General features: G+C 38.2%; 1 protein-coding gene across 10 annotated transcripts in view; it reads right to left on the minus strand.

Annotated features, from left to right (window-relative positions):
- Window positions 1-14,655, minus strand: part of Lrp1b (low density lipoprotein-related protein 1B) — a 2,058,309-nt gene that overhangs the window by 595,405 nt on the left and 1,448,249 nt on the right. For all 10 annotated transcript variants that reach the window (XR_374143.4, XR_374144.4, XM_006498463.4 and 7 more), the window contains exon 33: window positions 2,844-2,984. Coding sequence is in view for 8 of the 10 variants with exons in the window: in XM_006498463.4 (XP_006498526.1) it covers window positions 2,844-2,984 (141 nt within the window). In the remaining 2 variants the exon portion in view is untranslated. The remainder of the gene's footprint in view (window positions 1-2,843; window positions 2,985-14,655) is intronic.

Raw genomic sequence — 14,655 nt, forward strand, 5'->3', positions numbered from 1 at the left:
TCATAATTTTAAAGTAGCCATTATTGTAGTGATTATTGAGTTGAAAGTTGTAGTTTGGATTAATGTTTTATAGTGAGATTGATGTTCACAACTCATACCCCAAATGACAAGTGGAGCTGCAAAGTCCATTTGACTAAGAAAACCTCAACTCTCCAGTGATCTGTGTCAAAAATGATAAATGAGGCAGTTAATTGTAGTTTGAAATCCAAGGAGGTAATAATGTTAACACCTTAAAGAGCCCTAAATTGCTCATATTTCATTCTAATGAAGCTTTCAAGCCACCGACAGTGGTTCTGTTAATGACATTGTCTTTCAAACAGATGGTTTTATCACCGTTTTCCAGTGAGAACAGTGTAGTTGTAGGCTACCACTGGATCTAAGTGTTAAAGTTATTGGAGACTTTTGTAGTGCATCGATTACCCAGTACCACCTATAGGGTAAATTCTTCTAGGTAGTAGAAGTGTAGCTAACAAGAGTAGAATCAAGAATCACCCCACCTCTCATCAGTACACTATCTGATAGTGTACTGATAGGCAGTTTTACAAGAAGTATGTATTGCTCACTTTGAAAAGGCCAATTTGATCATACCTCTAGGTACCATGTTTGGAACTGCTTCTTCTTCTCCCTCTGTTTCTATGAGTGCTGTTCTTTCTAAGGCTGTGTTTCAATACATCTCTGAAATATGTTCATTTGCATACTATGCAATCAAATTTATAGTGGTATTGTAAATTTTATAGTTTGTACTTAATAAATTTATATTGAATAGACATGAAAATGCCTTACAACATTTTATTAACTATCAGTAATTACACATTGTATAGTATAATCTACATGACTTGAATACACACAAATAAATACATTTCTTTCTTTCTTTCTTTCTTTCTTTCTTTCTTTCTTTCTTTCTTTCTTCCTTATTTATATGTTTTTCTATGCTGGAGATCAAATTTAAGACCTCATAGATGCTAAGCCAACATTCTACCACTGAGTTACCCTTGAAACTTATATTGTTTATTTAGACATAGAAAATGTTGTTTAATTATTAGTGAAAAAATATTTGATTATTATATACAGTGGGAAGAGGAAAAGGGAAAAGTGACAATAGGAAACAGGAATGAAAATATTTAAAAAAAAGTGTTGTGGAAGGAATGTAGATTTGAGCACAAGAGTCACCTGTGAATTGATATCATCTCAACAATAAAAAACTTTAATCATCTTACAATTGATTTTTAAATAATATTTTTTTTTGTTTCAAGAAAAGATATATCTTTCTTCAACCCCAACAAGTATCCTAGACCAAAATTTCGGTCTTTGAAAGGCATTGCAGGTAGCATTGTATTGTGTTTGCTGCTGAGTAGGTGACAGCAACCCTGACTCTATGGATGCTGTACTGTTCTTCTGAAACAGTGGGCACCCTGGACCCTTCTCTTTAGCCTACAACTCTTTTATTTGGTCTACATATCCCAAATGATGTGGATTAAACATTTTTTCTTAATGTCCAAATAGAGTTTTGAAATTTTCTTTGAGAAAAAAAGCATCCGACGATAGGCTTTCCATGGCAGGAACTAAAATAAGGTAGTAAAATATGGAAATAAATTTAAGAAAATTGTATGTAGATGTAGAAAACAATTAAAAGAAATAATGGAGGACGAAGTCCATAGAGAAGGTTCTAGGAAGTAGTATGAGTTTGTGCAGTTTCATTTTCAGAAAAGCATTATGTTAATTCCATGGTTCCTGTAGCAAAGACTTAGAAAAGGCCTAGCAGGTGCTTAGCTGCACGGCCTGGATCTCTAATCCGAATGCCATCTGTGCACTGTGACAAGTGCGCCTATATAAGCCATTAACTAATTCCAGTCCATTTCACAGCCCATCATTTGCACAAGTGAAACACAACCACAAATTTTCAGGGCCAAACAACATTGTGCTTTAGGATATGCAATTCTTAACATCAACTGAGTGTATTTGAAAATGTCTGAACTAGTGACATAATATATAAATTTTCATTCAATATGTTTTCTTATATCTGTAATTTTTGCTCAATGTAACAGATACAATATCAATTAATTGAAAAATGGAGAATCTTACCACAGCCTTGCTGTTGTGAGTTTGGTCTAATGCTGCTTGTTAATGTTAATGTGGGTCCCCAAATTTGCGTGAGAATCACCACATCACACATAAGACACTGAGGGAACCTTACCCCAAATTGCTTTTGACTGGTAAATAAAGTTGTCAGGGACTAATGGCTGGGCAGGGAGACAGAGGTAGAGCTTTTTGGATTACCAGGCAAGAGACCAAGGAAGGACGAAGTGGGAAAAGTAGAAGCAAGGGCACCCCACCTGACAAGGTGTGGGACAGATCACAGTTGTCATGTAGGAGCCAGGGAAGGGCTGCCCAACTGGGTCCATGACAGCTAATATGGAATGTAGACTTTGAGTAAGTAACAATTTGGGAATATCAGAGGGTGGATTAGCTACATGGAAGTTAGGAAGAGGCCCAGCCATTGAACTTTTCAAGACCAATCAAAATATAGAGACTGTGTGTCTGTAATTCATTCAGGCACCCAGAACATTGGGGCAGGTAGCCAGCTGCCACTGCTGCGGGATTTATAATTGAGTACATTAATTGGGAACTGGGACACCTTGCCAATGCCTTAAAATTAACATTGTATCTTATGTGAAACCATTTTTTTCTTCAGTATTTTTCCCCTCAGGATATAGTATAGTTCACTCCTGCCCAACCTCTGTAACTGAAGGTTAGAATAGGAAGAGCCAGTTGTTTAATTGAGAAAACTGTGCGAAAGAATATTTACTTAAACAGTGTTACAAGTTCATTGCACAGGGACATACCTTGTTGTGCTTCTTTGTCATACACTTTCATGTGAACAACTCCGGAAGTCTTATTTCGCAGAATGCTGGGATTTCTTCCATCTCTTTTGTTACAAGTTCCCAGTTGAGCTAAGTTTTGATCTGCCCACCAGAGTTTCTTATCTGTATAGAAAAGAGATTTTTTTTCTTTCAGAGGAGATTGTAATCTACTTACTAATATAAATTTAACAAAACAATACTTCTTGATTCACTTTGTTGCATTTCAATCATTCCTAATCAAATTCTAAAATTACTTTTATGCTAAACTGTAAAATACAGTGATAAGGTGTTGCTGTCACTTTCTCCCTCCTTCAGTAATTTCAACTAACTTACTTCTTTCTTCCTTCCTTCCTTCCTTCCTTCCTTCCTTCTTTCTTTCTTTCTTTCTTTCTTTCTTTCTTTCTTTCTTTCTTTCTTTCTTTCTTTCTTTCTTTCTCCCTTCCTTCCTTCCTTCCTTCCTTCCTTCCTTTCTGTTTGTCTGTCTTTTGTTTGGTGATTAAATGTTTTTCAGTAAATGTAAAGGTTAAAGCCCTGACAAGATTGTGAGACATGAAACCTACAAAGATGCTATTAAGTTTTTTTTTTCCCTTAGTTGGCCATCAGCAAGCAGTCAACCCTTAAAAGAAGTTTGTTTTCCCAGTGGGATGCCCTTTGAGAAACTAAATTTTAATTTGCAAGTAGTCAAGTTGTTATCAATTGAATTTTATTTTTACTTAAATAATAAATATCAAGGCTAATGATGAATTTACTTAGTAAAACAGTTCCCTATCATGTAGAAAGCACTGTTTTAGATGTCCAGTAATCTATGAGTTGGGTGTGGCAAAACCCATCTACAATCTTAGCATCTGAAAAGTGAGGCAGAAGAAATAGGTAATACTCAGCTACAAGGATAGTTTGGGATACATGAGATTTTACCTCAAAATAAAAACTAAATAAATATCCTTACAAACCACACTATATGTGAATGTGTACAGATATAAATAAATATTTCTAATTAATGTAGTGTGGTAGTTTAAATCAGAGTGGCCCTGAGGTGTAGTCATGTTGTAGGTATGGCCTTTTGCTTCAGTGAGGATGGCTTTGAAGTTTCAAATGCTCAAACTATGGCCTAGTTGTTCTTTCTTCCTTTTTCATTCATGAAAAACTCAGTCCTACGCAGAACTCTCAGCTACCTCTCCAGCCGCATGTCTTCCTTTGTGCCACCGTGCTTCCCACCATTATTATTATGGGAAAACCTTGTGAAAAAGTAAGCCAGCCATAACTAAATATTTTCCTTCATAGGAAGATATTATTGTATGTCTTCATAGCAATAGAACATTGACAAAGACAGAAGTTAGTCCCATGAATTATGGCATTGCTGTGTGACACCCATGACCATGGTTTTTGTAGGATGGATGTGGAGTTTGGATTTAAAAAGCAGCTGAACAATTTAAACTAGGGTTTAAATGGAATAACTAGTAGAAGAAGAGAAGACAGTGGTTCAGAGACCAATATGTATTATGATCATGGGCTGGTTCAATAGGTTTCAAAGAATTTTAATAAGTGGTCTACAGATAGCTCTTGTGATATTTTGGTGAAAAATTTATTTTTGTCCTTGTCAAGAAGTCTACTTGAGTCTAAACTGAAGAGTTTTGAATTATTATTGCTGGCAGAAGAGATTTCAAAACAACCTAGTACTGAATGTTGTCACATGCTTATTAGTGACCAGTTTTACAGAGATCTATAACATAAAGGAGCATGCAAGGTAACACACACACACACACACATACACACACACACACACACACACACACACACACACACACACACACACACACACACACACAGTATAGTTTGAAAAGAAAGGAGCATCAGTAAGTATAATGATATGATGGTAAACACAGTGCTGCAGGAGATAACCAGTTCAAAGGCCTGATCCTCATTGGAACAAAGGGAGTAGTGAACTCAGGTCAATACTCTACAGAGCTAAGCTTCCAAACTGTGGAAAGCAATTAAAGAAAAGCATAGGGCTGGGTGTAGTGGTCCATGTTTTTATTCTCAGCACTGGAGAGACAAAGGCAGGCAGATGTCTGTTTGAGGCCAGCCTGGTTTACAGAGCAAGATCCATAACAGCCAAAGTTAGGCAGTAAAGGAAACTATTAAATACAGAAAGCAAGAGAAAATGTATTTGAATGAAAAGGTCATGTTGTAGCCCCAGCAAGCAGACGGATTTTCTAACTTTAGACTTATCCTTCTGGCTTTATAGTCAATAATATAAGAAAGGGGTTGGCAAATATTTCTCCACACCTAAGAAAAATCTATTGAGGTCAGTCACATGTTAGAGGTGTCTCTTTGTGGAAACCTAAAGAGGCCATTTTGTGAAACTGAAAGAGAAGCCTGCATTTTGTTGAAGACCCCAAAATGTTGAAGATGTCGGAGTTGTGTGAAACTGTGAGGCCAGCGGAGCCATGGAGCCAAGGGAAGCTGTCCTGGAACAAGAGTGGGCTCAAGGCATGTCCAAACTCCAGAAATTTCATTCTGAGATTGGAAGGAGCAGTGCTGCTTCCCCACCTGCCCCGGGCCTGCGTGTCCTGCTGACCTATGCTCTCACCTTTGTCCCACATAGCCTGTAGCAAGGCTAAATTTCCTCTTTCCTTGTAATGGCAAGTCCAGCAGCACCTGGAATTCCTCTTTATGCAAATGAGGCATCTCCAGCACCCTGGCCTCAATCAATGACATACTCATCCCAGAGCTGCTACTCATCCCTGATAGGTTTAAATACCCTTTGTCCCCCACCCCCACAATTCAATGAGTTGTCTTGCTGAAGACTTCCTCCCAGGGATCTATTTTTAACAAGCTCACTTGCAGCTTGGGGTCACATTACCAATGGCCTTTCGCATTTTGCTTTCCCTCTTGGGCCATTGGTCCTGAATCCAGGTGATCATGCTCTTAGGCATGAGGGAGCAGAATGGGAAAGATAGGATACCTGCCAAACAGAGCTGCTAAACTACTGTGTTAAACCAGCCCAGGACAGAAGATAAAAGCTAAAAGGAGTTTGAGATCTGAAGAGTAGTTTGACATGACTGTCTGTTTGATGGTCTTGCTTTGGTCCAGTATTTTATCACCAGGCTGTTCCTCCTACCTTTTGGAAGGATGATGTGTATCTTATGCAATCATATGAATTTTGCAGGAAAGTGGATGGAACTAGAAAATATCATCCTGAAAATAGGTAACCCAGACTCAAAAGGATAGGTATGGTACATTCTAAGTGAGAAGTGGCTATTAGCCATAAAGTATGCAATACTCATGATATACCCCACAGACCCAAAGAAGTTAACCAAGAAGAAAGGCCCAAAGACAAATGCTAGACCAGGGACCTTGCTTCTACACATTCATGAGCAAATAATTTAGGGAAGTATCTAATTCTACTGCATGTTGAGATTGCCTCCTATTTGATTTCCAGTGAGTTCAGCCTCTACAGACAGAACTTCAAGGCACTCCATTTTTTTGCTCTCTCTCCCTCCCTCTCCCTCCCCCTCCTCTCTTTTGCTTGCACTAGTTTGACTTTATAAAGAGATGAATGCTTCAAAGCCTCTGGAACCCAACTTGAACTTCTTTATATTTTTCATTGTGTCCTGTATTCTTTTAAATTGAACATAACATAGGCATTCCCTAAACATCTGTAAAATTAGTGAGGAATAAATCTCTCTATAGTATTTCTATTACAATTGCAATTTAGAAAACAATTAAGTAAATCCAGCAGTCTTGCTAACTAAATACCTTGTTAAAAATACGAATTTTTGAAAGAATTCCTCCAACATAGAAAAATTTGTTTTTGACTATAAGTATTCCATGGAATTTTGTTATTTTTCTCCCACAACCTATTCTTTTGCTTCAGTTTGGCATGAATATGCTAGAAATGTTTGAATTAAAAAGCAATTTCTATCATAGGTAAATATGCTTTCCCTGTTGCAGCAATAAGGACCACACTTCTAGATCATATGCCAAATTGTGTTATTTATTTATTTTGGTTTTTTCTTTGACAGGATTTCTGTGTATATCCCTAGCTGTTCTGGATCAGGCTGTTTGGATATTAGGCTGGCCTTGAGATCACAGAGATTCAGTTGCTTCTGCCTTCTGAATTCTGGGACTGATGCCTCCAAATCTGACCATACGTTCAATTCTTCAACCTTAGATTTCTAGACTGTGACAATATTTGGCTTAGCATCTTTTAAAAAGGTAATTAACTTCAATGGTGCTATAAACAGTGACCTTGTATCAATGACTTTATACACGGATGTAATCAGTACATCAAAAGAGAGGAAACACTAGTTTTGGCTAAGTGTCAGAGCATAACACTGATAGTTTCAGACATATGTGAGATATCCTGAAGGTAGAAGTATATAGCAGAGGACTGTCGTTCAGTAGCCAAGTCTCATAGCAGTTTGGTTTGGGCATTTAGATAATATTTGGACTGTTTAAGATAACAATGATGTAGGTTTCATCCCAGGATGAAGGGATGATCCATCAATGTAATCCAGTATATAAACAAACTCAAAGACAAAAACCACATGATCACCTCGTAGATGCGGAGAAAGTATTTGACAAAATCCAACACCCATTCATTATAAAAGTCTTGGAAAGATCAGGAATTCAAGGCCCATACCTAAACATGATAAAAGCAATCTACAGCAAACCAGTAGCCAACATCAAAGTAAATGGTGAGAAGCTCTAAGCAATCCCACTAAAATCAGGGACTAGACAAGGCTGTCCACTCTCTCCCTACCTATTCAGCATTGTACTTGAAGTCCTAGCCAAAGCAATTAGACAACAAAAGGAGATCAAGGGGATACAAATTGGAAAGGAAGAAGTCAAAATATCACTTTTTTGCAGATGATATGATAATATATATAAGTGACTCTAAAAATTTCACCAGAGAACTCCTAAACCGGATAAACAGCTTCAATGAAGTAGCTGGATATAAAATTAACTCAAACAAGCCAATGCCCTTTCTGTACACAAAGGATAAACAGGCTGAGAAAGAAATCAGGGAAAAAAACTCCCTTCACAATAGTCACAAATAATATAAAATACCTTGGCATGACCCCAACTAAGGAAGTAAAGATCTGTATGATAAGAACTTCATGTCTCTGAAGAAAGAAATTAGAGAAGATCTCAGAAGATGGAAAGATCTCCCATGCTCATGGATTGGCAGGATCAATATAGTAAAAATGGCTATCTTGCCAAAAGCAACCTATAGATTCAATGTAATCCCCATCAAAATTCCAACTCAATTCTTCAATGAATTAGAAAGGGCAATCTGCAAATTCATATGGAATAACAAAAAACCTAGGATAGCGAAAACACTTCTCAAGGATAAAAGAACCTCTGGTGGAATTACCATGCCTGACCAAAAGCTGTACTACAGAGTAATTGTGATAAAAACTGCATGGTACTGGTATAGCAACAAACAAGTAGACCAATGGAATAGAATTGAAGACCCAGAAATGAACCCACACACCTATGGTCACTTGATCTTTGACAAGGGACATACAACCATCCAGTGGAAAAAAGACAGCGTTGTCAACAAATGGTGCTGGCACAACTAGCGGTTATCATGTAGAAAAATGCAAATTGATCCATTCCTATCTCCTTGTACTAAGGTCAAATCTAAGTGGATTAAGGAACTCCACATAAAACCAGAGACACTAAAACTTATAGAGGAGAAAGTAGGGAAAAGCCTCGAAGATATGGATACACGGGAAAAATTCCTGAATAGAACAGCAATGGCTTGTGCTATAAGATCAAGAATTGACAAATGGGACCTCATGAAACTGCAAAGCTTCTGCAACGCAAAAGACACCGTCGTCAATACGACAAAAAGACCACCAAAAGATTGGGAAAGGATCTTTACCTATTCTAAATCATATAGGGGACTAATATCCAATATATATAAAGAACTCAAAAAGGTGGACTTCAGAAAATCAAATAACCCTATTAAAAAATGGGGCTCAGAGCCAAACAAAGAATTCTCACGTGAGGAATACCGAATGGATGAGAAGCACCTGAAAAAATGTTCAACATCCTTAATCATCAGGGAAATGCAAATCAAAACAACCCTGAGATTCCACCTCACACCAGTCAGAATGGCTAAGATGAAAAATTCAGGTGACAGCAGATGCTGGCATGGATGTGGAGAAAGAGGCACACTCCTCCATTGTTGGTGGGATTGCAAGCTTGTACAACCACTCTGGAAATCAATCTGGTGGTTCCTCAGAAAATTGGACATAGTACTACCAGAGGATCCCGCAATACCTCTCCTGGGCATATATCCAGAAGATGTTCCAAAGGGTAAGAAGGACACATGCTCCACTATGTTCATAGCAGCCTTATTTATAATAGCCAGAAGCTGGAAAGAACCCAGAGGCCCCTCAACAGAGGAATGGATACAGAAAATGTAGTACATTTACACAACGGAGTACTACTCAGCTATTAAAAAGAATGAATTTATGAAATTCCTAGGCAAATGGATGGACCTGGAGGGCATCATCCTGAGTGAAGTAACCCAATCACAAAAGAACTCACACAATATGTACTCACTGATAAGTGGATATTAGCCCAGAAACATAGAATACCCAAGATATAAGATACAATTTGCTAAGCACATGAAACTCAAGAAGAATGAAGACCAAAATGTGGACACTTTACCCCTTCTTAGAATTGGGAACAAAACACCCATGGAAGGAGTTACAGAGACACAGTTTGGAGCTGAGACAAAAGGACGGACCATCCAGAGACAGCCATATCCGGGGATCCATACCATAATCTGCCTCCAAACGCTGACACCATTGCATACACTAGCAAGATTTTGCTAAAAGGACCCAGATATAGCTGTCTCTTGTGAGACTATGCCGGGGCCTAGCAAACACAGAAGTTGATGCCCACAGTCAGCTATTAGATGGATCACAGGGCCCCCAATGGAGGAGCTAGAGAAAGTAACCAAGGAGCTAAAGGGATCTGCAACCCTATAGGTGGGACGACAATATGAACTACCCAGTACCCCCCGGAGCTTGTGTCTCTAGCTGCATATGAATCAGAAAATGACCTAGTCAGTCATCAGTGGAAAGAGAGGCCCATTGATCTTGCAAACTTTATCTGCCTCAGTACAGGGGAACGCCAGGGCCTAGAAGTGGGAGTGGGTGGGTAGAGGAGTGTGTGGGGGAGGGTGTGGGGGACTTTTGGGATATCATTGGAAATGTAAATGAAATAAATACCTAATTAAAAAAAAAGAAATCCTAAATCACACACACACACACACACACACACACACACACACACACACAAAAGATAACAATGATGGTCAGACAGGGTATTTGTAAATCAGATATAGAATGCCATGGTTTAAGAAAAAAAGGTTTAGTGGTCCAATCGATAAGCAGTATCATGTGTTAGAGAATTGTGATTGTCAACCTGACTATGCTGAGAAATAATAATGATTACATGGCCAGCCACCCGCAAAGCTTGTAAGAGCCTCCCAAAATAGAAACAACTGAACAGGAAGACCCACCTTGGAGTGGGTTACACAACCAACTTAAAGTGACACCAACAAAAGAACCACCAACCATTTCAGGGACTGAGACTAGACAGTAAGACACATATTCAGAATGGGTCATAATTTCAGACACTGGGGACTGATGGAATAAATAGAAAAAGCAGAAAGTCTAATAGAGTTGGCATCCTTACTGCTTCCTGATGATGTCAACTGCTTGGCTCATTTTCCCTCAAAATAAATCACTAAAGCCATGAACCATAGTAATTTTTTTTATCATTTTAAGTTTATTCTGCCAGGAATTTGTCACAGGGAGGGAAAATTAAACCAGATATAAAATGAAAGATATTACAATAGATATTTCAAGAAATGTATTTTGTAATAATATTTGCATATGTTTTAAAATATTAATGTATTAAATATGTAAATATTCATATTTACACATATATACAAACACACACACACATATATATGTACAGATCGCACATATATGGATGTAGTTTAATGTAAGAACAGTTAGAACCCTGTGCTCAGATTAAGTGACCACTCTGAAGTCTGTAGTTGTCAAAGAGGAGGTTTGGGAAGGACCACGAGTGAAAAAATGGGTGGCAATCTATATGGGAGTTTTTAAGATTTGACCCTGACCTGCCATCATCTGGCCTTGTTTGACTATGCATTGCTGGTTCCATCTAAGGTGCAGCCTATATCTGTCGACACACTTGCAGATTTTTCTCCTGCTAGCGCTGCTGCTTCTGTGACACCTTAAACAGACCTCTGAAGCAGCTAGAGACTTTGGGAAATGTGGTAGATTCTGGCCTTGTGCATAACATTAAGAATATTTAAAATCTCCCATTACACTAATGGGCAGGTAAGGTTAAGATTCACAACCTTCCTGCTAAATAAGAAGGCATACTCCTTAATTTATTCATTTAAGGAAGGTGGCATGTGGGCACTTTGAGATATTAAGAGGTTTTGCATTTGGGAAAAATTGTCTAACTTAGTGTTTTCAAGAAAGAGATAATTGATAGATTCTATCGCTATATTCAAAGCCTTTTCCATGTGCTTATTGTAGATGATATGTAAACAATATCCAGCTAACAGAAATATGAGGAAACAGACAAGAAACACTTAATACTTACCAATCACTGCTATATGCCATGTGTTCATTACCAGAATGAAATACTAGTAACAGGCTAGCTTTATAAAGAAAAGAGCTTATCTAGTTCAGAGGTTTAGATTTCACATAACAGTGAGCTAGCTATATGGTGGAGGTACCTCCTGGAGTGTCATATCATGTCAAATAGTGATAAGATTATACACAGAAGCAAGAAGAATATAGCTCACGGCACAGCTTGTTTCTCTTGTGACAGTTCTGTTGAGATAACCCAATGGTCCCTAGAGAACTATCTTCTAATATCCATCTCCAGTGACCACAGACCTCTCAGCAGTTTTATTTCTTAAAGGCTTCAGAGCAGCTTCCAATACTGCCACCTTAGGGAACAATCCCTCAGTACACAGACAGGTTGAAAACACCAAGACAAGAAAAAAGTAGAATATTAAAGTACAATTAAGGAGATTGCAACAGAAAGTGAAAAAGAGCAAATTAAATAATTTTTCTGATATATAATTATGATGTAACAAAATAAGAGAAAACTCAGAAAGTAGCTAATTTTGAAGGAACATATGTAACAATTTGGTAGACTATAGAAGTGTCTACAGAACAGAACGAGACAATTATTTATAATTATACTAGGGCCATTGCATTTTTATGTGGAACCTATTATAAGTCAGGACCGCCCCTCCACCTGGACCATCAGAGGCGGCAATATCTGCACACAGCAGCCATCAGCCGGCTATAAGGTACTGTAAGGGATGGGCTTGCTATTGTTTCTCTGAAGCCTAATGCCAAGTCTATTTCTGATGCCGGTGAGGAGACTAGAAATTTCTTTTCTTTGCCCTTTCCAAGACATCTTTCCAGCTTAAAAGAGATAATTTGGAGAAAGGTGAAGGTGGCAGAGCAGGACTCAGAATTTAGTTTGAAGCTTTAGTGACCTTGAACTAGCAGAGGTTGCCCTAAAATCCTTGCAATTCAAGTGAGTAGCATGCCTCAGAGAGTCTTGAAGGCTGAGTCTGAGGTTACACAGAGCAAAACTTGAGGATGACAGGTCATTTAATTTTCAAGCCGATGGCTTGACTGTGTTGTCAGTGAGCCATCGTCTGTGTGATGGTGAAGGTAGAATATTATTGAGAAGCTGCGGGGTACACTAACAGAAACCGGTCAGTTTTCAGTGACTGCTTGCTGAGGTAGCCAGTAACAAGCATTTAAAAAGCAGTGCTGTTTACTGAGGACTGATGATCCCTAAAATGGACATAAGGAAAAGGAAGAAGAAGGTTGGTCGGGAGGGATTGGAGGGAAACAGCAGATAGCTCAGGTAACAACAGATAATTCAGACATTATAATTACATACATTGGAAACACATATACATTTTCTATTGCAGCTGTACAAATTAGATTTTGACATATGTGCTTATATCCTCCCACTTTCTATCACCCAATTCCCAGGTTCATATAGAAGTTGGTAGGATTGCCATTTCCAAAAGCAGACTCTCCAAGCATTTCTGAAATGTGTTGGAGATGGTTTCACTTGTCCATCAAGACATAAGGTTGAAATTTAGGTCCAAATGTAAGTAAAATATTTAAAAAAAAAAACTAGAAACTTAGTTTGTAGAATTTAGAGGTAGGATTCGGGAGCTGATTGAGATTAGATAGACCCCTCAGGAGGGGTCCCCATCAGTAAATTAGGATACCTTTATTAGTAAAGGTGGCACAAGGAGATACACATACATTTTTGTCCTTCAGACATTCAATGCTGATCACTGCTTTGAACATCTTCCACCAAGAGGCTTATCCCCAGATGTGGTTGTTTAATCTTAGATCTCCAGATATAAAGCCACAATCAACCTGTCTCAATAAAAATTAGTCTTGGAGGTATTGTGCTATGGTGGGATTAACCCCACCATCATGGATTTTGTAATTGCTTCATTCACTAATATACCTACTTCTAGCCCATGAACAGACATTTCCAAACTAGGCTCAAATATATCTATTGAGTGTTTTGAGGTTTTGAGGACTAGAATATGTCATCTGGTCTTTTGAGATTAATTCTATAACAGCATTCATAATTTTATGGTACTTTATATGTCTATCTCCTTGTTTAAAATATGATTCATTGGTGATGAGCCTAACATTTCTGTCAGCCACAACCACCCGGAGTAAACAAACCCGGGCTCTCCAGCTGCAGAGCTCACAGGGTATTATGTTGTAGAAGTCGGGTATCAAACACATTATTTATTTAGGTTCTTTCGAACATCCGTGAAGTGATGAATAAGCACACCATAGGAAAAGGAGAATCCTGTTTTGAACGAAAGGTGGCTGTGGATCAACAGACACAGCAGTTCTCTTCCCTCCTATTTTCTGCTTTCAAACAGAAGAGTTTCCCCTGTAAAAATGTTCTAAATTTCTATGGTGAAAATATTCCTCTCTCCCACACAAAAGGGAGAGAATGACTTATACCCTGGAGTCAGTGCTGAAATGTGTGCACACAGGCAAGCGTTTCTTAAATCCCTTAGCTTCCTTTACTTACTCCCACATATTTCCAACTCATTTCCTCATCATTCGTGTCTTTTGAAATCCCAAACTCGGTTCCTTTGTTAAAATGTGACATAGGCCCAATTCTAACCATTCGGCTAAGCTTCATTTCTTTTCCTTGAATCCCATGGGTATGAAGTATTTTAAATTGTTTTTCTTCTGTTCACCTCTCCTCCTTTCTACCGGTTTAATTCACAGCCCACTAGACTCTGAACTTAAGAAGATAGAACAAAGCTTTGTCTACCATTTCTGAAATTTCTGGTCAAGAATTTTCTTAAAACTCCTGCTTTCTTTGTGGTCATATTTTATTGCTTTTCATTTTGCGGCACCCAAGGCCTCATGCGGACTGTGCATGTGTTCTAAACCTTGCAATTCCATATAGATTTTTCCTCACTATCAGAGATATCCAGAAGGAAACCTTGCACTTGTGACAAGCAGATTTCTTATGTAATATGACCCAGACGATTCATCTCAGGAGACATCCATCATTTTTTTAAATATTCTGTGGAGAACCAGATTGTCTCCACTTTAGGCTTAAAAAGCCATCTTATAGTAAAAACAAACTAGGTTCATGTTAGTTTTTGATTAAACTTCTGTTTCTCAAGGATTGGGCTATG

This window comes from Mus musculus, chromosome 2, assembly GCF_000001635.26.
Source record: "Mus musculus strain C57BL/6J chromosome 2, GRCm38.p6 C57BL/6J".
Classification (NCBI taxonomy): Eukaryota; Metazoa; Chordata; class Mammalia; order Rodentia; family Muridae; genus Mus; species Mus musculus.